The sequence below is a fragment of the Aquarana catesbeiana genome, linkage group LG06 (assembly GCF_042186555.1).
Source record: "Aquarana catesbeiana isolate 2022-GZ linkage group LG06, ASM4218655v1, whole genome shotgun sequence".
NCBI lineage: Eukaryota > Metazoa > Chordata > Amphibia > Anura > Ranidae > Aquarana > Aquarana catesbeiana.
Window position 1 is genome coordinate 19,157,326 of NC_133329.1, and position 26,001 is coordinate 19,183,326.

The 26,001-nt window shown below is 43.9% G+C and overlaps 1 protein-coding gene across 1 annotated transcript in view; it reads left to right on the plus strand.

Moving 5' to 3' along the window:
- The window catches only part of LOC141148208 (uncharacterized), a 256,767-nt gene that overhangs the window by 203,429 nt on the left and 27,337 nt on the right, over positions 1–26,001 (plus strand). Inside the window, exon 16 of the mRNA XM_073635441.1 lies at positions 656–711. Coding sequence (XP_073491542.1) covers positions 656–711 — 56 coding nt within the window. The remainder of the gene's footprint in view (positions 1–655; positions 712–26,001) is intronic.

Here is a 26,001-nt window from a genome sequence, read left to right on the forward strand (position 1 = left end):
CCACGCAGGACTTCCTCCTATGTGGGACCTTGTTTGTTTCAAGGTGTGGCAGTGGTTACATTTTTGGTGGACTATACGGCGTGTTTCATGAATTTTACGATTAATCCATAACTTCCCTGATGAAGCTACCAGGCAAAACATGTCGGGATAATATACGAATCTGAAAATCTCGCTGTAATGGTACACCTGTTTGTATGACCACTTATTTTGTGAAATGGAGTATACTTACAGAATAATGGTCCTTGTTTATGTTTTTAACTTTATACTTATTACAATGTATTCAAAATGTATCTTTCTCATCATTATCTGTTAATGCATGGTTAAAATCCCCTCTTCCCTCCCATCTGATCCATTTTATCCTCTGGGATGAGGTGCCAAACTTTTTTGGGTGTTTAACCACTAATCGGACACAACCAATATGACTTGCAACTATCACCTTTTTATTCTACGGGGCCTCTGCTTTCAGAAAATATATCATGTTCTGGGGGGTTTAATTAATGTTATTACCAAAACAATTAGGATTTTTACATGTATGTGGAAAATGAAAAAAAATTGCTCTGGAGCCAAACTGGTTAAGGGCGTATTGTTTGAGGATCACGTGCAGAGCAATGATATTCTTTTATATTCTTTTCTTCCTTCTGTATTATCACTATAGCAGCACACGGCTTCTCCAGCTCGGTATGAGAAAGGTCCCCATCGTCCTGTGAGAAGGTAAGGAAACTACATTTGAGGTAAAGATTCAGAATTAGTAAATATAGTTACAGAGCAAAGGAGAAAATCAGTAGTGTTTATTATATTTCAAGAATTAGACATACAATGAGATCTTTAGAAGTTAGTGGAACAGAAAGTTACAGTGTCCAAAACTTTTACGGAAAAGAACATAAAGTAACAGGAAATAATAAACCAATGAGAAAATCCCTTAAAATAGCAAAGAGAAGAGAAACAATGTTTCATCGATAAGAGATGTGTCTAAACATTAGACATGTGCAATTAGTTTCATACGAATTGGAAATTCGCATGAATTTCCAGAAATTCGTACATTCGTAAGGATCCAAAATACAAATTTTTATGCATACAAATTTTGTACGAAATTTCTTTTACGAACTTCGGATCCAAATTCCGTTATAACAGAATCGGACAAATAAGAATGTTGGCTAATTACGATTATCCGTCATGATGAAGTTAAAAACCCCAGGAAGTCAGCACAGCACAGGGATGGTGGGAGCCCCTCATAATGATAAATTCATCATAACGAACATTCGTTAATGTTACGAAAATTTTAAGGAACCTCGCGAAAATTCATATTTCGTACGAATCCAAATTGAATTTCGGACACGCATTACGAAATACGAATTAATTCTAATTCGAAACGGAACGGAACTAAACAAATTTATTGACGGTGCACATGTCTACTGAACATCAAAGGTGACATCCCAAAGGTGCCAGTGGGGTTATCGTGACACCATTACAGATGAGCAGTACATAAAGAATGGTGGAGTCAGGCCAACCACCGTGCACAAAAAGATTGACTTTTGCCATTTTTAACTGAAAACATGAGTTGAAATTGTGTCTGGGTGTTGAGGTGTGCCAGAAAGGAAACGAACTTTGGAGGATCTGTTTTTTTTCCCATCATGAAGCCATGCATTTCTTGGCAGCTGCCATGCAATGAACAACGAAAGTCAAGTGGGACAAGTTTGGCCAGTGATCATAATTTTATAGAAGGAGAGCCATGGCAGGATCAGGAGCCTGAATAGATCTGATGATTAATGAGATAAGTTGGAACACTTTATCCCAAAAGGGTAACAGTAACATTATACAACATGTACTTGCCTTTGCGATATAAGAAATTAGTATCAGGTAAAACTGAATTATGTTCTAGACTAAAGAACTTCATCCCCCATAACAATATAATGATCCCTACAGCTATTTGGCAATATCTAACTAACCATAAAGATCAGAGGGAAAGAGGTATCTCATTATTCTACGACCTCCTTTCTACATATCCCACATAGTTTCAAAACCCCCACATGTTTAAGTGGAAAAAAATACTTTTCGCAGGTTTTAACAGGAGACAAATGGAGGAAAGCAATCTTAATATCCAGGAAAGCTTCCTCTTGCACAGATCACTGGGATAACTCACAAAAAATCTTAAATAGATGGTATTTGATGCCGTACAGGTTATCAAAGATTTATCCCTCATCTTCACCGTTATGTTGGAGATGCAATGACCAAATAGGAAACCTACACCATACTCTATGGAGCTGTAAAAAATGTACATAGTTTCTGGAAAGCTGTCTCAACATTTATAGCGGATCTCACTGGCAACTTGATTGATCTCTCTCCTGCCATGGCACTTTTAGGAAAAAACCTTGACACATACCCTTTAATATTTAGAACGATAGTAGCCCATATACTCATAGTAGCTAGAATTACAATATCTAGCAGACATGCGCAATTCATTTCGTAACAAATCGAAACTCGGCCGAATTTTGCATCTTTCGGACATGTATCCGAATGTCCGAATAAAAAAATAACGAATTTCAACTAATACAAAAGAAATTATAGAGAATCTAACAAATGAATTCAACGTGATTCGGTAGTTTGTTAAAGATCTAATGAAACAAAAGGTCAACTCAAAGTAAATCTTACAGTCCAATCAGCTGATTAATTTTGTGCTGGAGGTTGGATTACTGGCAAAGTGCATTCCTGAGAACTGAGTGAGAAGGGTGTTTGTATTGTATTTGAGCAGAGGAGAAGAGATATTGTCATTGTGTGTGTTAATAGATTCAATAAACAAACAACATTCCAAACTACAAATCATTATCACAAATCAATATACGTACATAAATATCGAATGTCAACTAATATTAAAGAAATTATAGCGGATATAATGAATGAATTTGAGATTCAGTATAACGAATATCGACACTCAATATTATAATAACGAATTATCCGAAAACAAATTAACGTAACATAACGAATATAACAGAGCAAAATTATGTATTTTACGAATGACAACGAACCGAAACTAAACGAAATTTCCCTTTGTGCACAAGTCTAATATCTAGTTTATGGAAATCATCTGAGGTTCCAAACTTATCCAATGTTATTATTAGATTGAATATTCAAGCACAATATGAGCTGATGTTAGCATACAAAAATTACTCTATGTCCAACCTTAAAAAAAAAGAATTTGCACGTTTTGATGGACCACCCTAGAGCTTCTAACTGTATAAAAAAACTGTAAGTTGTAATTTTATAGTAATTACCTCAAATTAAAGTTTAAGAAGAAACGACATCTTCCATAATGTATGCAACAGCGAGATAACTGATCTACGCCTACAGTTTGCACCCAATTGGGGTAGGCGCGACCATCTTGAACTTGATATCAATTTCAAATTATCAAAAGGAACCAAGGGGGTTATTTATTTATTTATTTATTTTATTTATTTACTACAAGTGCAAAGTTCAATCACTGTAGATCTGAGGGGGACATGCAAGGAAAATAAAAAACAGCATTTTAGCTTGTACATGATTGGATAATAAAATCAGCATGGAGAATGACAAGAGTAGCCGGTAGAAGTATGCAATGCCTTTTTTATTTGATGCAGTGGATGAGTGGAAGGAGAGAATATCTTGCGGTATCAAAACGTCTGATGTGAGGATTTTTTTACGTTGTGCAGCCCACGAATGCAGCCAGGAGGACAAGGTTGCTTTGATAGTGTAGTAATGAAGGGTGGGGGTGTGAGACCCAGAAGAAGCACACCCAGCAGAACTTTGAGTGGTCGCCCTATAATGGCTTGCTCAATCGAGACCCACGGCTTGTCTTTGGGAGGTGACCACCAAGCAGAGGCTTGCTCCAGAATCACTGCATGATAATAACACTGTGATCTAACATTTATCTGAGGTTTCAAATTAAACTTTAGTATTTTGTTGTGTTTACTCCATTGTTCCCATTGAATTTTTTTACATTTGACTTTATGCTTCTTTAGCATTATTTTAACGACTTCAGCTCCGGAAGAATTGGCTGTTCAATGATCGGGCCATTTATTGAGATAAGGCACTGCGTCACTTTAACTGACAATTGCTCAGTCGTGCGACGTTGTACTCAAACAAAATTGATGTCCTTTTTTTCTCACAAATAGAGCTTTCTTTTGGTGGTATTTGATAACCTCTGCATTTTTTATTTTTTGCGCTATAAACAAAAAAAGAGCGACAATTTTCAAAAAAACACAATTTTTTTATTTTTTAATAAAGAAATTGTTAAAAACTTTTACTGATACCTTTGCCAAACCACTATACAAAGCCCATGGCAGTCACCATCCTGGCTATCTTGCCAGCTTGTTTCGAGTTTACTTCTGGCATTTAAAGTGTCAAACATAAAAAGTCACCCAACAGACTAAGAACAGCGGAAAACAGGTAAATACAGGAAGCATTGTTTCACTTTCATGGGAATAAACAATTTTCTGAAAGCAGAAGTTCCAGTTTGTTTTATACCGAGGAACTCAATCGCGACACAAGCGATATGTGAGCTTTAGGAGAGGAAAAATATGGAACAGCATGATTTTTGCCTCAAGCAACAAACAAAATTGTTTTGGGATTTGGGACGGGATTGATGACATGCAGGCACCTTCTGTTTTTGAAGAAGCTGGATAATAGATTCTAATACAGAAGTAGGTAAGGAAAATCAGTGGTAAAAGGGTATACAATGTTATATATTTTATTAATGTTTTGGAAACTTTTAAATGTACTTCTGTGTGTTCTGTTAGAAAAATGATGAAGACCAACTAGTCTACTACAGTACATAGCTGTATGGTAACGGTTTACTTGGGTGTGAAGAGTAGAACCACAGTTTCCCATCTGGTTACTTTAGAAATGACCCTCATTTTGTTAAATGCTGTTGGCAGCCATTTTTTTTGGCATCCTATAGTAAGGGCCAAATGATTCCTGGGTCCTGGAGAAGGGCTGCCCAGAAGTCTGAGGAACAACCTCTAAAGCTTGAACACTTCAAGAAAAAAATATTCTGACCTGAGACTGGCATGTGTATATTGGGCCCTGGACTGGTTATGTGGCATGTTGGAAAAGCTGGTGTGGTCAATGTCGGCCACTGTGGACCTGTTGGTGTCAACCACTTTTTTTTCAGACGTTCCTCAAAACTTTAAAATAAAACAGGATTAAAAACAGTTCTGTTCAGGTAAGCTACGTAGGTTGCGAGAATTCTGTGCATGTATAAAAAAGCCATTCAAGTACACTTGCTAAAACTAAGTTCTAAGGAGATGGGTCTTTCTAGTATGACCTTATGATCAGTGCCAGTGTTGCTCCTGTGCATTATCAGGAGTTGTTAGTTGTGTTTGAGGTCAGGTAGTACAAAGAGCTTAAGAAAACCTCTGACCCTTATACTATCCACTTGAAGGGTCAGACACCGTCCAGTAAGTTGGCCTGCACAGCACAGATGTAGTAACATAAGATTATAAGATATAATAATTAGGGATGAGCCGAACACCCCCCGGTTCGGTTCGCACCAGAACCTGCGAACGGACCGAAAATTTGCACGAACGTTAGAACCCCATTGACGTCTATGGGACTCGAACGTTCAAAATCAAAAGTGCTCATTTTAAAGGCTAATTTGCATGGTATTGTAATAAAAAGGGTTTGGGGACCCGGGTCCTGCCCCAGCGGACATGTATCAATGCAAAAAAAACTTTTAAAAACAGCCGTTTTTTCGGGAGCAGTGATTTTAATGATGCTTAAAGTAAAAAAAAAAAGTGAAATATTCCTTTAAATATCGTACCTGGGGGATGTCTATAGTATGCCTGTAAAGTGGCGCGTGTTTGCCGTGCTTAAAACAGTCACTGCACAAAATGTCATTTTTAAAGGAAAAAAAGTCATTCAAAACAGCTTGCGGGTTTAATGTAATGTCGGGTCCTGGCAATATGGATGAAAATCAGTGAGACTAATGGCATGGGTACCCCCCAGTCCATTACCATACCCTTTGGGTCTTGTATGGATATTAAGGGGAACCCCGCACCCAAATTAAAATTAAGGTGTTTAGCTCCAGCCCAAAAATCTTTTTTAAGCTTTTTGGAAAACATAGGGTAGGGTTATCACCCCTGTGACATTTGCTTTGCTGTCTGTGCTCCTCTTCAGAAGATTGAACCTCACTTTTTGTCCCAATGACAAATGTTTTTTGAAAATTTGGGGTTTTTTGTGAAACAAGGATTGGTGATAAAGCATCAGTGGAAAGGAGAAATGTTTTTCACATATTAACTCTTACAGGAGAGAATTTCCCTTCCTAGGGGTAGATTTCATCTCACTTCCTGTTGTCTCCTTCCGTTTGCAAGTAGGAGTCGTTTGTAAGTTGGATGTTTGAAAGTAGGGGCCTGCCCTATATACTCTGCAGAAATTGGGGCCTTAGGTGTTGTTCTGGCCACAACACTGTAAGCCTCACAGAGCCCTGCTGTGAAATATTAGATCAAGAATTGTAATTACATGCCCCTGTTGAACAGGGGCTGAAAAATTGGACCTTAGGCACTGGTGCTGGTGCCACAACACTGCAAGCCCTCACAGATACTCTAGTTGGAACGCAGGAACGTGCCCTGCTGCAAAATATTGCATCAAAAATTGTAATTACCGTACATGCCCCTGTTAAACAGGGGCTGAAAAATTAGGCCTTCGGCACTGGTGCTGGTGCCACAACACTGCAACCCCTCACAGATACTCTAGTTGGAACGCAGGAACGAGCCCTGCTGCAAAGTATTGCATCAAAAATTTTAATTACAGGGGCTGAAAAATTGGGCCCTAGGCACTGGTGACGGCGCCCAGAACCAAAAATGTTCTTACAAGCTATCAGGAAGAGGAAGAGGATAATTACTCAGGATAGTCACTCAGCATCAGCATAGGCAGTCTTTGAAGGGATCTGAGATTTCAAAAAAAAATTATTCGGTTACATCAGCATCAGGTGCTTGGTAGCTAGTGGTGATCCAAGACTGATTCATTTTTATGAAGGTCAGTCGATCGACGGAGTCGGTGGACAGACGCACCCTGTGATAGGTTACAAAGCCTCCAGCAGCACTGAATGTGCGTTCCGAAAGAACGCTGGATGCAGGACAGGCCAGTAGCTCAATTGCATACTGTGCAAGCTCTGGCCAGTGATCCATCCTCAAGACCCAGTAACCCAGAGGATTTTCGGTGGGAAAGGTGTCCAAGTCAGATCTTGCCCCTAGGTATTCCTGCACCATGTAAAACAGACGCTGGCGATGGTTGCTGGAACCGATCATACCTTGGGGCTGCGTACTAAAAAATTGTCTGAACGCATCGGTCAGACGGCCACCTTCTCCACCGCTCCTTCTTTGACTGACCGAAGCCTCAGCAACACGTTGTCCAGAAACAGGAGTTTGTAACCCCCCAGTCTCTGGGAACGCATTGCACAAACCTTTCTGCAAGGCCTCTCGAAGATGTTTCATCCTCTGCTCCCTCTGCAACCTTACCCTTGTAACGTGGATCAAGGAGGGTTGCCAGCCAGTATTGGTCCTTCTCCTTGATACCACGAATACGAGGATCCTTACGCAGGCTTTGCAGGATCAGGGAGGCCATGCAGCAAAGGTTTGCTGAGGCATTGGGTCCGGAGTCCTCTGGGTCACTAAGGATTACATGGTCCGCAGTAGGGATGAGCCGAACACCCCCCGGTTCGGTTCGCACCAGAACCTGCGAACGGACCGAAAATTCGCACGAACGTTAGAACCCCATTGACGTCTATGGGACTCGAGCGTTCAAAATCAAAAGTGCTCATTTTAAAGGCTAATTTGCATGGTATTGTCCTAAAAAGGGTTTGGGGACCCGGGTCCTGCCCCAGGGGACATGTATCAATGCAAAAAAAACTTTTAAAAACGGCCGTTTTTTCGGGAGCAGTGATTTTAATATTTTAATGATGCTTAAAGTAAAAAAAAAGTGAAATATTCCTTTAACCACTTGCTTACTGGGCACTTAAACCCCCCTCCTGTCCAGACCAATTTTCAGCTTTCAGCGCTGTCGCACTTTGAATGACAATTGCGCGGTCAAACAACACGGTACCCAAATGACATTTTTATCATTTTTTTCCCACAAATAAAGCTTTCTTTTGATGGTATTTGATCACCTCTGCGGTTTTTATCTTTTGTTAAAAAAATTGAAAAAGACAGAATTTTTTTTAAAAAATTATATTTTTTTTATATTTTGTTATCAATTTTTGCAAACAGTTAATTTTTCTCCTTCGTTGATGTACGCTGATGAGGCAGCATTGATGGGCACCGATAGGTGGCAGTGATGGGCACTGATGGGTGGCGGTTATGGGCACTGATGGGTGGCAGTGTTGGGCACTGATTGATGGCAGCACTGCTAGGTGGCACTTATAGGTGGCACTTGTTGGGCATTGATAGGTGGCACTTGTGGGCATTGATAGGTGGCACTTGTGGGCATTGATAGGTGGCACTGGTGGGCTTTAATAGGTGGCACTTGTGGGCACTGGCAGATGGCACTTGGAGGCACAGATGAGGCATCTGTGCCTCCTTCCTCTTCGGGACCGATGTCCCTTTGACATAAGCCGGTGATCGTTTTTTTTTCCTCCTCACGCTGTCAGCGTGAGGAGAAAACGAAACCGATCACCGAGCTTTTGTTTACATCATGTGACCAGCTGTCATTGGCTGACAGCTGATCACATGGTAAGGGGCCAGGACCAGCCCCTTACTCGGATCTGTGATCATTCGAGTCTCCGTGACTCGGTGATCACAGCGCGCACACCGCGCACCCTGCAGGGTGCGCGCGGTGCGTGTGCATAGGGGAGGACATCATATGACGTCCTCCCGGAGATTGAGGTCCGCGCTGCAGCCGTCATTCAGCTATGGCCCGGACCTCAAGTGGTTAAATATCGTACCTGGGGGGTGTCTATAGTATGCCTGTAAAGTGACGCGTGTTTCCCGTGTTTAGAACAGTCCCTGCACAAAATGTCATTTTTAAAGGAAAAAATTTCATTTAAAACTGCTTGGGGGTTTAACCACTTCCCACCCGGCCACTGCACATAAACGGCCGGGTGGGCTATCTCTCCTTCTGAGTGGACGTTCAGGAACATCCCTCAGAAGGAGCGGGATCGCGTGCGTGTGCCAGCGCAGCGGCGTGATCCCGATGCGCTTGTGTCACCCGGACACGCTGCATCTCCGATCGGCAGGAGGGCTCTGTGATTGGCCCTCTTGATCACATGACGGCCGTGTCGAATCACAGCCGTCATGTGATGTAAACACACACAGCCGGTTGCTAGGCAATCGGCTCTCCCCTCCTCACACGGAACTTGTCAGTGAGGAGAGGAGAGCGGATCGCTGCAGCCGGCTGGTGATCAGTGAGGATGAGCTGTTTTTTACAGCTTTTTACTCACTGATCATTAGTCTAGTGTCCCCACACACATGTAAAAACACAAAACAAACAAAGTAAACACACAATGTCCCCAAAACACATGTCCCCACATAGTAAAAACACATGTCCGGCACATATGTCCCAGTAAAATCACATGTCCCAATGATTATCTGCACACATATGTCACCTGCGCACATCTGTACATGATCATTTGCGCACGTGTCCGTGATTACACGAACCAATTATTATACACTTAACAGGATTTTTTTTTACCAAAAACATTTAGTAGAATACGTTTTGGCTTAAATTTATGACAAAATTTGATTTTATTGGATTTGTTTTAAAATAGAAAGAAGAAAATATTGTTTTTTTTTCAAATTTCCGCTCTTTTTTTGCTTATATCGCAAAAAATAAAAACGGAGTCGTGAATAAATACCACCAAAAGAAAGCTCTATTTGTGTGAACAAAATGAAAAAAATGTAATTTGGGTACAGCGTAGCATGACCGCGCAATTGTCATTGAAAGTGTGAGAGCGCTGAAAGCTGAAAATTGCTCTGGGAAGGAGGGGGGCAAAAGTGCCCAGTATTGAGGTGGTTAATGTAATGTCGGGTCCTGGCAATATGGATGAAAATCAGTGCGACAAACGGCATGGGTACCCCCCAGTCCATTACCAGGCCCTTTGGGTCTTGTATGGATATTAAGGGGAACCCCGCACCCAAATTAAAATAAGGAAAGGTGTGGCCCTATATACTCTGAACAGCAGTATACAGGCGGTGCAAACAAAACATAGGGAAGGGTTATCACCCCTGTGACATTTGGCTGTCTGTCCTCTTTTTTCCTTTTCCTTCCTAGGGGTAGATTTCATCTCACTTCCTGTTCTCTCCTTCCGTTTGCAAGTAGGAGTCGTTTGTAAGTTAGATGTTTGAAAGTAGGGGCCTGCCCTATATACTCAGCAGAAATTTGGGCCTTAGGTGTTGTTGTGGCCACAACACTGTAAGCCCTCACAGGGCCCTGCTGTGAAATATTAGATCAAGAATTGTAATTACATGCCCCTGTTGAACAAGGGCAGAAAAATTGGGCCTTTGGTGGTGGTGGTGGTGGTGCTGGTGCCACAACACTGTAAATCCTCACAGACACTCTAGTTGGAACGCAGGAACAAGCCCTGCTGCAAAGTATTGCATCAAAAATTGTAATTACACGCCCCTGTTAAACAGGGGCTGAAAAATTGGGCCTTAGGCACTGGTGCTTGTGCCACAACACTGCAACCCCTCACAGATACTCTAGTTGTAACGCAGAAACGAGCCCTGCTGCAAAGTATTGCATCAAAAATTGTAATTACACGCCCCTGTTAAACAGGGGCTGAAAAATTGGGCCTTAGGCACTGGTGGTGGCGCCCAGAACCAAAAATGTTCTTACAAGCTATCAGCGTGATCATTGAGGAGGAAGAGGATAATTACTCAGGGATAGTCACTCAGCATCAGCATAGGCAGTCTTTGAAGGGATCTGAGATTTCCAAAAAATTTTTCAGTTACATCAGCATCAGGTGCTTGGTAGCTGGTGGTGATCCAAGACTGATTCATTTTTATGAAGGTCAGTCGATCGACCGAGTCGGGGTGGACAGACGCACCCTGTGATCGGTTACAAAGCCTCCATCAGCACTGAATGTGCGTTCTGAAAGAACGCTGGATGCAGGACAGGCCAGTAGCTCAATTGCATACTGTGCAAGCTCTGGCCAGTGATCCATCCTCAAGACCCAGTAACCCAGAGGATTTTCGGTGGGAGAGGTGTCCAAGTCAGATCTTCCCCCTAGGTATTCCTGCACCATGTAAAACAGACGCTGGCGATGGTTGCTGGAACCGATCATACCTTGGGGCTGCGGACCAAAAAATTGTCTGAACGCATCGGTCAGACGGCCACCTTCTCCACCGCTCCTTCTTTGACTGACCAAAGCCTCAGCAACACGTTGTCTAGAAACAGGAGTTTGTAACCTCCCAGTCTCTGGGAACGCGTTGCACAGACCTTTCTGCAAGGCCTCCCGAAGATGTTTCATCCTCTGCTCCCTCTGCGATGGCAAGATAAGGTCCGCAACCTTACCCTTGTAACGTGGATCAAGGAGGGTTGCCAGCCAGTATTGGTCCTTCTCCTTGATACCACGAATACGAGGATCCTTACGCAGGCTTTGCAGGATCAGGGAGGCCATGCAACGTAAGTTTGCTGAGGCATTCGGTCTGGAGTCCTCTGGGTCACTAAGGATAACATGACCTGCAGCCACCTCCTCCCAGCCACGTACAAGTCCATGTGTTTCTTGGGACTGATCCCTTAAAGACTGCTGCTGATGCTGAGTGCCAGGCTCCACCTCCATACTGACACAATCTTCCTCCTCCTCCTCCTCCTCCTCCTCTTCCTGTGTGATTGGCAGGCACGCAGGAACACTGTCTGGATAAAGGGGGCCTTGAGAGCTAAGGAAGTCCTCCTCTTCCTGCCTCTGTTCTGCCTCAAGTGCCCTGTCCATTATTCCACGCAGCGTGTGCTCCAACAGGTGGACAAGGGGGACAGTGTCACTGATGCATGCACTGTCACTGCTCACCATCCTCGTGGCCTCCTCAAATGGTGACAGGTCAGTGCATGCATCCCTGATCATGGACCACTGGCGTGGGGAAAAAAAAAAACAAGCTCCCCTGACCCTGTCCTGGTACCATAGTCGCACAGGTACTCATTGATGGCCCTCTGCTGCATGTGCAGCCGCTGCAGCATGGCCAACATTGAGTTCCACCTGGTGGGCATGTCACAGATTAGGTGGTTCCTGGGCAGGTTAAACTCATTTTGGAGGTCTGCCAGCCGAGCACTGACATTATATGACCAGTGGAAATGCACACAGACTTTCCTGGCCTGCCTCAGGACATCCTGTAAGCCTGGGTACCTGCCCAAGAACCGCTGCACCACCAAGTTAAGGACGTGAGCCAAACAGGACACATTTGTCCCTGTCGGAGGGCAGAGAGGAGGTTGGTGCCATTGTCGCAAACCACCATTCCTGCCTTAAGTTGGCATGGCGTCAACCACCTCTGAACCTGCCCCTGCAGAGCTGACAGAACCTCTGCCCCAGTGTGGCTCCTGTCCCCCAAGCACACAAGCTCAAGCACTGCATGGCATCTTTTGGCCTGCGTACTTGCGTAGCCCCTTGAATGGCTATGGAGCACCGCTGGTTCCAAGGAAAAAGCACAGGAAGAGGCCATGGAGGAAGAAGAAGAGGAGGGGGTGGAGGAGAGAGGTGTGTCACAATCATTAGTAGTGGCATTTTGGAGGCGTGGTGGTGGAACAACCTTCAACACTACTGCACCTTGTCCTGCATCCTTCCCAGCTGCCAGCAGAGTCAACCAATGCGCCGTGAAACTTAAGTAACGTCCCTGTCCATGCCTGCTGGACCATGAGTCAGCGGTAATATGCACCTTACCACTGACTGCCCTGTCAAGCGAGGCATGGACATTGCCTTCCACACACCGGTAGAGAGCCGGAATCGCCTTCCGTGAGAAAAAGTGGCAGGGAGCAGAGTCTACCAACTGAAAAGGCAGCAGGTGAAGTGCTAGCAATTTTGCCAAGCTAGCATTCAACCGCTGGGCATGTGATGGCTGGGAGCAAACTTCTTTCGGCGGGGCAGCATCTGGAGCAGGGAAATTTGCCTGGTACAATCTGACGTCGGTGTACCAAAAGCAGATTGCCCACAAGTACTTGGCTGTGACACACCTAATTCTACACCTTCATTCCTCTCAGTGCAGGTCTCAGAGAGGACTGAAGGTATAGTGGGGTTGGAGATCTCAGCTGATGAGGAGCAAGAAGAGGTCCTCTTTGTTCTTTGGTGTGGGTCTTTTAGATACGCTTGCCAACTAACTGCATGGCAGGTCAACATATGTCTGGTCAAGCATGTGGTACCCAAGTGAGAGATGTTTTGGCCACGCGAGATACGCTTGAGACATATGTTGCAAATAGCAGCAATGCGATCTGATGCACTAATCTCAAAAAAGGCCCACACCAAAGAAATTTTTGAAAAATGCGCAGAGACTGCAGCGCCCTGCACATGTGGAGCTTTGGGGTGTGATGCAGTCAATGTGCTGCCCTTAGGCTGGCCCCTGGAGGGCATCCTGCCTCCTTGGTGATGTGCCTCCTCCTCCTCCTCTCTCCTATCAGGCACCCACGAGTCAGTGACCTCATCATCCCCTCCCTCCTCATCACTGGAGCAAACCTGGCAGTATGCTGCAGCAGGGGGAGCTTGACTGCCAGATTGCTGTCCTTCTTGGGCACCCCCTCTGTCCGTGCTCATGTTACTGCCTTCCTCTAGCTCAGTATCATCATCAGAGCCTTCCAAATGCTAGGCATCCTCCTGGAGCATGTACCCAACACTGTGGTCAAACAGTTCGAGGGACTCCTCAGAAGGACATGGTGGGACTAGGGAAGGAGTTACTGATGACATTGAGCCGAGGGAAGAGGCCGCTGCTTTGCCAGACAAAGTACCCTGAGCATGGGTGAGAGAGGATGAGGAGGATGAGGACAGCTTGGTCATCCACTCGACCAAGTCTTCCGCATGTTGCGGCTCAACACGGCCAGCTGCCGAAAAAAAGGCCAAGCGTGTCCCACGGCCACGTGCTAATGAGGATGCACCGTCTCCACGACCAGCACCAGACACAGAGCCTGCTTGCCCTCTTTTATTGGCTTGTGACTGTCTGCCTCTCCTTGTTGGCCTTCCAGACATACTAATGGCCTGTAGCTGCACTAAGCTGGGATATAGATAGATAGATAGATATATATATATATATATATACTGATACTGCAGCTAGCAAAATCAACTGCCTGCCTGTAGTATGAGAACACTACCAACCTTCTATAGGTAGCTTTAGCTGAACACTGTGCAGAGCTCGCAAAAAAATAACTTGTAGCTTATTTAGCTGCCTGCAGTAGTGATAGGATCAGGAAAACACCACCAACCTTCTACAGGTAGCTTTAGGTGAACACTGTGCAGAGCTCACCAAAAACTAACTTGCAGCTTATTTAGCTGCCTGCGGTAGTGATAGGATCAGGAAAACACCACCAACCTTCTACAGGTAGCTTTAGCTGAACGCTGTGCATAGCTCGCAAAAAAATAACTTGTAGGTTTAGCTGAACACTGTGAGGAGGACGCACTACACTAACTTGTAGTTTTAGCTGAACACTGTGAGCAGGACGCACTACACTAACTTGTAGCTTTAGCTGAACACTGTACAGAGGTCTCACTACACTAACTTGTAGTTTTAGCTGAACACTGTGAGCAGGACGCACTACACTAACTTGTAGCTTTAGCTGATCACTGTGCAGAGGTCTCACTACACTAACTTGTTGTCAGGATAATTGGTAGACCAGACTGTGTGGACTGCACAGAGATAACCCAAAACACATGTAAGTGAATAGTGATATTTATTAAAATAGGTGATAATTAGAAAATACAAACAGTGAACAACCAACCCAACAAACCCACCAACAACAACAATATATACAGCAAGGGGCAGTACCGAAATCACAGATGTACGCCAGGCCAGGGTCATACATGGCAGGTCAGCAGGACAAGGGATATACCAGAAGCATAAACGTTAGCCAAGCCAAGGTCATACACAGGAAGATCAGTAAATGAGGGACAGGGAACCAACAGGACAGAGAGGGGATGGATCGGGCTGAAGGGTACAGGAACACAGAAGGGATCAGGTCAGGATAAGCTCAGGCACAAGGTCAGATGCAGGCTCAGGATCGGGTAACAGGCGAACAAGGTCAGGGCTCAAGGAGAGAGATACCAAGGCAAGCATATGAGGGCTTACCGGGTATTTATAGGACTGGCTATGATTGACTTCAAGTCACACCTGAGCGCAGGGAGTGTCTGCTCCATACTGCCAGGATCCATCCGCTGGTGGACGTCAGTACTGCGGCCAAAAGATGAAATGACACCAGCAGGGAAATATTCTCCTGACAGTTCAACACTGCCAGGAGACACCTGCTGGTGGACCCCAGTACTGCATGCCAAGCGATATATCTTACCAGCGGATGGATCCTTTCCTGACACTTGTAGTTTTAATTTTGGGTTGGGGTTCCCCTGTGGGGAATTCCCATGCCGTTTTTATCAATTAACTTCTATGTGTATTGTCGGACCGGCAATGCAATAGCCGCGAGTAGTTTTAAATGGGTTTTTTCCTTCGAAATGTCATTTTGCTGTCAGACTGTTCTAAACACGGGAAACATGCGCCCCTTTACAGGCATACTATAGACACCCCCCAGACTTGAATGGAGGAGAAGATTCGGATGCCGCACACCGGATGTAGTCAAAAAATTTTCACTTTATTGAAAAAATGGGATCATCAAAATAACAAGACTGTCATGCAGAAAGTACAGATAAGCTGACGCGTTTCGCACTCAGGACTGAGTGCTTACTCATAGGCTATGAGTAAGCACTCAGTCCTGAGTGCGAAACGCGTCAGCTTATCTGTACTTTCTGCATGACAGTCTTGTTATTTTGATGATCCCATTTTTTCAATAAAGTGAAAATTTTTTGACTACATCCGGTGTGCGGCATCCGAATCTTCTCCTCCATTCAAGTCTGCTTTGCCTAGCATTCAGCCAGCACCTGGAGCTCTTCTGCTCTGAAACTTCTACTTACACCTGGGTCAGTGTCAGCCTGAGCGGTGGAAATATTTTCTTTGCTTGTCTATAGACACCCCCCAGCTATGAAATTTAAAGGGATATTACACTTTTATTGTTTGACTTTAAGCATTATTAAAATCACTGCTCCTGAAAAAACTTCCGTTTTTAAAACGTTTTTTTTGCATCGATCCATGTCCCCTGGGGCAGGACCCGGGTCCCCAAACACCTTTTATGACAATAACTTGCATATAACTTTTTTCCTGTTCGCATGTTCTAGTGCGAACCGAACAGGGGGGTGTTCGGCTCATCCCTACTGTACACTGTGAGCAGGACGCACTACACTAACTTGTAGCTTTATCTGAACATTGTGCAGAGGTCTCACTACACTAACTTGTAGTTTTAGCTGAACACTGTGAGCAGGACGCACTACACTAACAGTAAATAGTCTAGCTGCCTGACTGTGGTACTAATAGGATCAAAAGAGTACCAGCATTTTCTTCAGGTAGCTCTAAATACTGTAACAAGACAAGCCTGCCTGTCAGTAAGAAGATAACAGGAACGGATCTAGCTAAACTGAATACAGTGTATATATAATATAACACCTGGGATGCATATATATATACACAATATGCTGTAAGTGCAGCTAACTGACTGTCCTGCCTAATCTAGCTAACTCAAATGAAATGACACTGTCTCTCTCTCTCTCTGTAAGCACGCCTGAACACACTACACAGGGCTACCGTGCAGGCGGCCTTATATAGTGTGGGGCGTATTCTAAACCCCCTGAGCCATAATTGGCCAAAGCCACCCTGGCTTTGGCCAATTACAGCTCTCTCTACCGACAGCGCTGTGATTGGCCAAACATGCGGGTCATAGTAAATTATGGGCCGTGATGCGCCACACTAATTTGGTGCAAACGGCCCATATCGTTCGCAATTCGGCGAACGGTCGAACAGCCAATGTTCGAGTCGAACATGGGTTCGACTCAAACACGAAGCTCATCCCTAATAATAATGTTCAGATTTTAGCGTAAGCACATGTAGCCAGGTACAGTCTACTTTCTGCACTGCAGGTGGCACTATAACGCAGCGACGCGGCAGTTGAAGAGGAAGTCAGGAGGAACATGGTCCCTCTTTGGTTTCTTGGGTTGCTGGGGAAGCAAACCGATTGGATGCTGCAGCCCCATGTGACTCTGGCAGCCATCTTGGGTCAGGCAGAGCCTTTTTTAAAGGTCCTGGCTTGCAGGTTTGGCATGCATTTTGCAAATTGGTAGAGCAGGGACAGGTACCCCGCTTGTTAGGGACAGCACTAGCATTAGGGGACAGTTCCTAACGAGGAGGAAATGCTTAGGGTCGCAGCTCTTCTGGACACTTAATGGGCCATGAGACGGCAAGGCTGCATTCAGCCCCCTCTCATACAGCTGGAATCTGCTCATTTCACGTTTATTTAAAGCATGAGTGCCTCCAGCTGGTTAGCTTTCCCACCGGGTTTGTTGTGAATTCTTGCTACATTACTTCAATACATGTTTTACATTGCACCCAACTGTGTGAATTATTGCCGCCGCACACACTACACCCCACCTACAGTAGCTGGCTCTTTTGACAGTGCACATAATGCTCACTGTAGCAACTTTGTATTTTTTTTTTTTAAGAAAACTGGAATTTTTACTGAAAGCAGCTACAAGTGTCTCCAGAGTTACTTATATGTAAAGGTAATTTGTTACAAAACAAGATACATGTCTCAGAAGTTTTAAAGACCATTGGGGTGAGCAGGTATTCTCCATCTTCAGTCCATATACCAAATCTGATCCAGGGATTACACTTATGCCCCGTACACACGGTCGGACTTTGTTCGGACATTCTGACAACAAAATCCTAGGATTTTTTCCGACGGATGTTGGCTCAAACTTGTTTTGCGTACACACGGTCGCACAAAGTTGTCGGAATTTCCGATCGCCAAGAACGCGGTGACGTACACCACGTACGACGAGACTAGAAAAGGCCGGTTCAGAACCAAGCGCGGCACCCTTTGGGCTCCTTTTGCTAATCTCGTGTTAGTAAAAGTTTGGTGAGAGACGATTCGCGCTTTTTCAGACTCGTGGCTTTCAGATCGCTTTCTGCCATTCAGTTTGTGCTTTTGGGTTTGTATCTGCTCTTCAGTGCGTGCAGTCAGTTCGTATCGGAGTTTTCTGTGCGATCTTGCCCGCTCGTTGCTGTTTTTCAGGTCGCTCTTCACAGGCCTTGCTGTTCTTCAGTGCGTTCTGTTACTTCGTTCTGAGCAGCCGACCGTTTTCTAGCCATGTTTCGTATGCGTACTCCTCGTAGAGTTCGTGCTGTGCGGGGGCTTGGTGTTGGGGTCCTGACCTTGACACAAGTCCAGTCCATGAACAGGGTGGGGAGGAGTTCATGGACCAAGAATTGGTTGCTTCAGCGTGACCAGTTCTCTCATATGCCTTTGCTCCGTGAGATCCGTGAGAATAATCCTGATGATTTCAGGAACTTTCTCAGGATGACGGACCCCGTGTTTCACCGTTTGTTGGCTTCGCTGACCCCTATATTAGCAGGCAGGATACCTGCATGAGGCAAGCCATTACTTCGGAGCAGAGGTTGGTCGCTACCTTGCGGTATTTGGCCACAGGGAGAAGTCTGCAGGACTTAAAGTTCTCGACAGGCATCTCCCCCCAGGCTCTGGGTATCATCATCCCAGAGACCTGTTCTGCCATCATACAGGTCCTGCAGAAGGAGTATATGAAGGTAAGATTTTTATCCTTTTATATCACATTTTATTGTATTTAATGTTTGATAATATATTGTATTTCTTCCCTCATTCCCTAATTACCATGATTGTAATATGCTGTGAATGTCCCCTTTGTTCTCATGCATGCTGGATTTTTAGGTAATTATTATTTTATGTCCTTCATACATATTTGCCCTTCACTAACCTCCCCAGCATGGTCTTTCCTGGCCCTATATTCACCTCATGTAGTCACTTTTATCAGCTCCATAGTAGTGCTTTACCCCAAACACCCCCTAAAATGTTTGGAAATGTTATTTTTGATTTTAATTCAGGCAGAGTGCCAGAGGCTTTTTTTTGTGGTGTCCCCAAATTGTTTTTAACCACCCCCCCCCACTGCTAAGTCAGCTGATCCCAATTCTCTATCCTCAATCATCTATCTGCTGACTTTGCCAAACCCATACACACTATACCCATCTCTTTACTGGTCAGATTTATGGATGAATTCCCCAAAGCATGTAGTGCAAGGGCCTGCCTGTATACTTTCCAATGGTACTGTTTAAAGTTTTTGTATCCTATTATTATCTTGATAGGTAATAGCAGAATGTCCAAATGTCCTCAAATGTGTACAGTGTGTATTTATATCTTTGTATTATGACACTTCTTACCTGTCCAGTGGTCTGCCAATAGTGTAACTAAGGAGGGGCTGTAACAGAGGAAATAGGGAGTCCGCGCTAATGGGTGTAATTAGAAGCCTAGTTGGGAAGTATATTCCTAAATTGATAGACTGCTGCCCTCACATACGCTGACTCCACAGGGGGTGGAATGAGCGGAAAAAGTGAAAAAAGAAAAGTGTGTGAGTGTGGCGCTGTCCCAAAGTTGCAGAAGAAATGTCTGCATATATACAGTTTTATTAAAAGTGTCACGTGTGTATTCCTTTAAGTGAAATATGTATGGCAGTTATTACCACTCCTGTGGGTTAAAGTGACTGGTGATTTAAACATGAGAAGCATAATGAGTGCAATAAATCGCATCCAAGGTGTCTAGTGCTATATTCCCTCAAAAGGAAAAAACAGTATTAACCACTGCTAAGAGCATGAAGCGGTCTGTGTCTAAACACTAGAAAACACAAAGTTGCAATAAATACATCACACGTGACATGCAAAAAATTCTAAAGTGTCTAGTGCTAAATAAATAAATATTAAAATGTTGTTCTACAAACGTTGCAAATAACAAAGTGACAAGTGCCCTATGAAGAGGTCTCTCTGAAAAGTGCTAAACACACGTGCCATGCAAATGGTTCTATGATAGTAAACAGTTCATATGGGTATGTCCCTGGTGCACTATAAGTGAAAAAAGGCGTCCTTTGTGGGATTCCTCAAAGCATACAACAGGTGTTAATCCAGTGCTGGTGTCTCGCGTTGTGATTGTGCAGAGACTCACCAGCTGTATATCCCCTGCAGGGGTAACGAGTAGTCACAGTATGTGCCACTGTGCAGCAGTGCTTGGCAAGACCAGGACCAGGACGATATCATAAGGACATAAGAAGAAAGGATTCCATAGTGTGAAACCGTTTAAAACCACTATTTATTAAGTCAGATAAAAAGGGTACTCACATTGTAATGGAAAAAATGAGCGGTGTACAATGCTTACAAAGATGTTCCTAAGCGTCAGCTTTGCAGGGAGATGTCAGCAAGGCGTTCAGTCAAAGGCCACGCCCTACGTACGTTTCGTCACACGGACTTCTACGGGAGCGTGGTCCCTGCATCGTCTCCCCTATCTTTATATGCTGTGCGGTCCTTAGTGCACCTGTGTTCCAGCGGCCATATTTGGTATGTGTTTGTGTTCCAGCGGCCATGTTTTTGTGTGTCATTTTCCCTGGGACAATGCAGACCGAAGCCCGCAGCCCCATACCAGCGGCCATGTTTTTGTGTGTCGGCGGCCATTTTCCCTGGGACAATGCAGACCGAAGCCCGCAGCCCCAATGAAGTGATTAAATCCCCGTGGAACAGCCTGATACAGCGCTGGTTTCCTGGTGACACCTTACTAATATATGGGTCCATTGCATGTGTGTCACAGTAGTGACTATTATGTTATTTATGCACAATTCTCCCGCACAGAATATAGGTGTGCAGTAAATGGTTTGCCCTTACTTAGGAAACCTAGACAATAGTAATATAGACAACAGTAATATACTAAACCATATTAAAAATATTAAAATTGTGATTCTACAAAATTATTGACATGACATATATCCTAGCAATACGATATACAAACAGGCAAATAGTTATATTTAAAATGCTAAAAATTAAATTTTTTTTTTTTTTATTAAGAAGATATATATAAAAATAGATAAAAATATGTTTAAAATTATGTAAAAAAGCGAGACAAGAAAATCGTACCAGTTATATCAGACAGGTAGTAGGTGTATGTTAGAATACTAAAAGTATTTTGAATAATTTGTTAGCCAATAAGGGGAGCATTATCATCAAAGAGAGGAGCATTATCATTAAAAAAGAGATAAGGAGCGTTTATCATCAGAAAAGGGGGGTTTCTTATAAAAGGCGTTCAGTAATTGGTAAGAAAACAATTGAGATCCACATCTATGTTCATTCCAGACGGTTGAAGTGTGTCTAGCTGGAAGATCCATCTGGTCTCATTTTGTGACACCTTTGTTTTCTTGTTGTCACCCCTCCAGTGTCCTTTAATTTTGTCAATTCCGTAAAAAAGCATACCACTGGGGTCCCTATTGTGATGATCTCTAAAATGTCTGGATACGCTATGTTTTTTAAAACCATTCTTTATGTTTGTGACGTGTTCTCTAATTCTAATGTGCAGTTTTCTGGTAGTGCGTCCCACATACTGTTTACGGCACGGGCATTCTAGCACATAAGTAACGTGTGTATTGTTACACGTTATTAGGTCCCTGATTGTATACTCTTTGCCGTTGGTTGTGAACTTGAACTTCATAATTTTTTTGTTTGTTTTTTTGGTTTCTCTACACGGTAGACATTTTCCACATTTATAAAAGCCTTTTAAATTGTTGCCTATTTTAATTTGTTTCGGGGGGTCAAGTGCATTGTGCACTAGTTTATTTCTAAGGGTTGCAGCCTTCCTATAAATGAAGATGGGTTTTTTTGGTAACACTGTTTTTAAAACTTGGTCTGACTGTAAAATGGGCCAGTGTTTTTTGACAATTGATTCTATTGATCTGTATTGTCTGTTATATCCAGTCAGAAAAGCAAGACCCAAGGACTTGTTTTTATCCCGCTTGTGGGTGTTCTGTGTTCCTTCCATTAACTTGTGTCTATCCATATTCTTTATTTGTTCTTTTAATGTCAAATCCCTCTTTTTGTATCCTTTATCCACAAATCGCTTGATCAAATTGTTTGTTTGTTCCTCAAAGTCGGTTATGTTACTACAATTTCTGCGTATCCGCATGAACTGTCCCTTAGGGATGTTTCCAATCCACTTTGGGTGATGGCAACTACTAGTGGGGATGTAGCCATTTCTGTCTGTATCTTTAAAGTGCGTCTTTGTTCTAAGGTGTCCATCTTCTTTAAATATCTGGAGGTCGAGGAGGGGCTGTTCCAAGTAATACCCTGTATTTAGGCATTCATCTCTCAATGAAGTGAAGAGGGTTACCTGTCCAAGAGTTCCCCCCCCTATAATGTTAGAAATGGCCCATGAGAGGGGGGGAGGGGGAATATGATAGGTCTACCTTATACTTTGTTGTTGTTAAATTCCCCTTAGTAAATGCTATCTGGAGGTTGCCCCATAATGTTTGTGTCTAATCTGCTTGCCATGTTTCTGTGAAAAAATAGTAATGTTTATTTTTTTTCCTCAACAGTTTCCTTCAACGCCACAGGAATGGCAGACTGTGGCCTCCCACTTTGCCCAGCGGTGGGACTTTCCTAACTGCGGAGGGGCAATTGATGGGAAACACGTCCACATCGTCCCACCCACCACCCAACTCGGGGTCGTACTATTATAATTACAAGGGGTTTAATAGTATAGTGATGTTGGCGGTGGTGTCGGCTAATTACGAGTTCTTGTATGTTCTTGTATGTGGACGTGGGGAAGAATGGCCGGATGTCCGATGGTGGAGTGATCGCCCAGATGGAGTTCTACAGGCGTCTCCAGAATGGCAGCTTGGACTTGCCACCTCCAGAGGACAATGTTGAAGGTCTCCCATTTGTGTTTGTTGCTGATGAAGCATTTGCGCTGGGGGACCACCTGATGCGGCCATTCCCGATGAGGACCCTCACCCCGGAACAGAAGGTTTTTAATTACCGGTTGGCCAGAGCCGAAGAGTGGTGGAGAACACATTTGGAATCCTGGCCAGTCGGTTCCGATTATTTCTGACACCCATCCATATGGCGGAGTATAAACTGAACCATATAATACTTGCCTGCTGTGTTCTCCATAATTTTTTAAGAAAACATTCAGCCAACTATGCTGGCTCAGTTGGGCCTGAGGCCGGAATCCCAAATCCATCAACACTGACGGCGCTTGAAAGTGGCCGTCCTGGCTTGCCCTCCCTGAATGCCCGTGATGTCCGGTTACGCTACCTGGAGTTCTTTGCGGGTAGGGGGGCTATCAATATGCCAGACAATCTGTGACACCTTTTTCAAATAAAAAACAACCAAAAGAAATTCTTTGTGGACATTTACTGCTTGTGTTTGTTTTAGCTGACCCTGACAGAAATGTGTTGAGTGCAGAAAATGTCATGATTGGGTAACCTTATAGAAAACAGTGTTGGCTGGTACTTCCTAAATGCAAAAACACATTTCACTACAAGTGCACTTGCAACTGCAGTGAACCTGCACTTGTAGTGCAAAGAGGATTTGCCCTTAGGAAATAACCCCCATTTTTGCATAAAACAGCAATTACATCACCCCAAAAGTGTTGTAGTGTTGAGACAATAATCCACACATTCTTGAGTAAGGCACTTTTTTATACCTGCACAATCACATGTGCATTTCTCAAAGGTTTTTAAAACAAACCAACATGTTTGTTGTATAACAATGTTTGCAGTAGCATTATCAAAAATCGAAATATCCATTTCAGATAAAACAGGCCTGTGTAAAACCAACAAGAAAGCCAAAAAACTTGAACTTACAAAGTTCACATATGGTAAAACCTGAAGGCTATATCAGACATGAGTATTTATGAACTGTGTTTGATATAGCGTTCAGATGGGGGGAAATCACCCCTGGAAAAGCCAAATTTGGAAGATGCACACCAATTTACGAATGTCAACATGTGCTATCTGCCATCAGGGGGGATCAAGGGACGTGTTTTGGGGGAGCAAGCCCTTCCTCAACGCTACTTTATAATTGAGGAAGGGGTTGCACCCCCAAAACGCGTCCATTGATCTCCCGTGATGGCAGATAGCACATGTTGGCACACTGTGTGCATCCTCCAAATTTGACTTTTCTAAACATTGAAAACATTTTGGTACGATAAAACAGGTGATTTTGTGGGGTTTAAATTCGCCCCAAAACATCAATGATGTTATTATTTTTTTTAATAACATCACTGATTTGTTGCTGGATGTTTTGCAATTGGAGATTACACCCCATGATCTCCTCGATCAGTATCTGGGCACTTTCAGATTTAAAGCGTTCTGGATCACGATCACCTAAAAAGAGATAAAGAACAAAAAAAAGGTCTCAAAAATCTGCCACCATCCATCTCTTTTACCTGAGCCTGTGGTCGCAGACACTCACCTGTTGTGGTGCCAATCTCCACCACGTCTTCTTCTTCCTCCTGCTCTTCTTCTTGGGTTGGTATTTCCCCTTCTTCCAGAGGGGGGGGGGGGTCTCTGGTCTCCTGGGATGAGGGGTGTCCGAGTCTTTTCTCCCCTATGTAAAACAAAAATGGTATAATTAGCACACAGATATTTGATGGCAGAACTAGAAATAGGAAACATTGCTCGGAAGTGGGGTACAATTGTCTATTTTAGCCGAGTTCCAAGATGTATATTTTTTATTGCCCTTTGTCAAGCTGCAATACTTTACCTGTTTGGTACAAGCTTCACAGATGGAGACCCCCCTATAGTATACACTGGAACACCTGTGTGGCCCCCCTAATAAAAATGGTGTTCTTGTGTCCCACACTAGTGCTCCAGTGTCCAGATGTGAAAACAGCTGCTCAGTGTCCTCTCCTTACACACAATCTAGTTTGCATTTCATTCTAGTAACAAACCCATCTACACAAACAAATATTTGGCATCCAAGTAGGCCCCCAAAAATGTGTGAAAATGCATATGGCCTAAACAATGGTGTTCTAGAGGCCGAAAGAAAAATGTTTGATACGAACGAATAATGTGCCCATGAACATTAAAGTTGACCTTTTTAAACATTACAACTAATAAAAGCATATGGAGCAGAACGAACGGAATAAAGACAGAAAGAATAGGAACACAGCACAGCTACTTACTTTTTTGCAGCACTCTCCGGATCTTTCGGTACTGCTCTGGCTCTCTCAACTTCAGGTCCGACCACCGCTTTCTGAGCTGATCTTTAGACCTCCGTACCCCGAAATTCCGCTCTAGACTCCTGACCACTTTCGCCATGATTTTGGCCTTTCGGATGTTGGAGTTGGGGTAAGGCCCATATTTTCCGTCATAGTCGGACTTCCTCATGATGTCGACCATCTCCAACATCTCCCCAAACGACATATTTGTGGCCTTAAAACGTCTCCTTCTGGATCGGGACGTGCCTGGATCTGGGCTTTCCTCCTCCTCCTCCTCCTCCTCGTTGCTACAATTAGCCCGCACCTGCTGTATGTCCGCCATCATGCTCTTCCCCCACTGCGCCGAACGAAAAGGGGTGGGGAATACACTAGAAAGAACGTCAGGGGCGGGCGGAGTTACACGCATGCGCAGTGTGTATAAAGCGTAACACGCGTGCGTATTACGTTTGATCTGTGAGCGGAGGAAGGAGCATTGGACGTGCCGATCGTAAGAACGAAGGTAAGAGACAAACTTGTGCCTATACTGCTTCTAGATTGAGGCCTATATTGTAACAAGATTAGGAGAGTTTTGTGTGACATTAGGCTTTGTCTTGTGTTGTGTCTTGCAGTGAACATGGATATCTTAATGAAAGATAATGACTTCATTTCAGTATTCATAGAGATGCTAAGGGAGCTGCCCTGTCTGTGGGAGATTAAACAACCCCATTACAAGAACCAAGCAAAGAGGAACGCAGCACTGGAGCAATTGTGTGA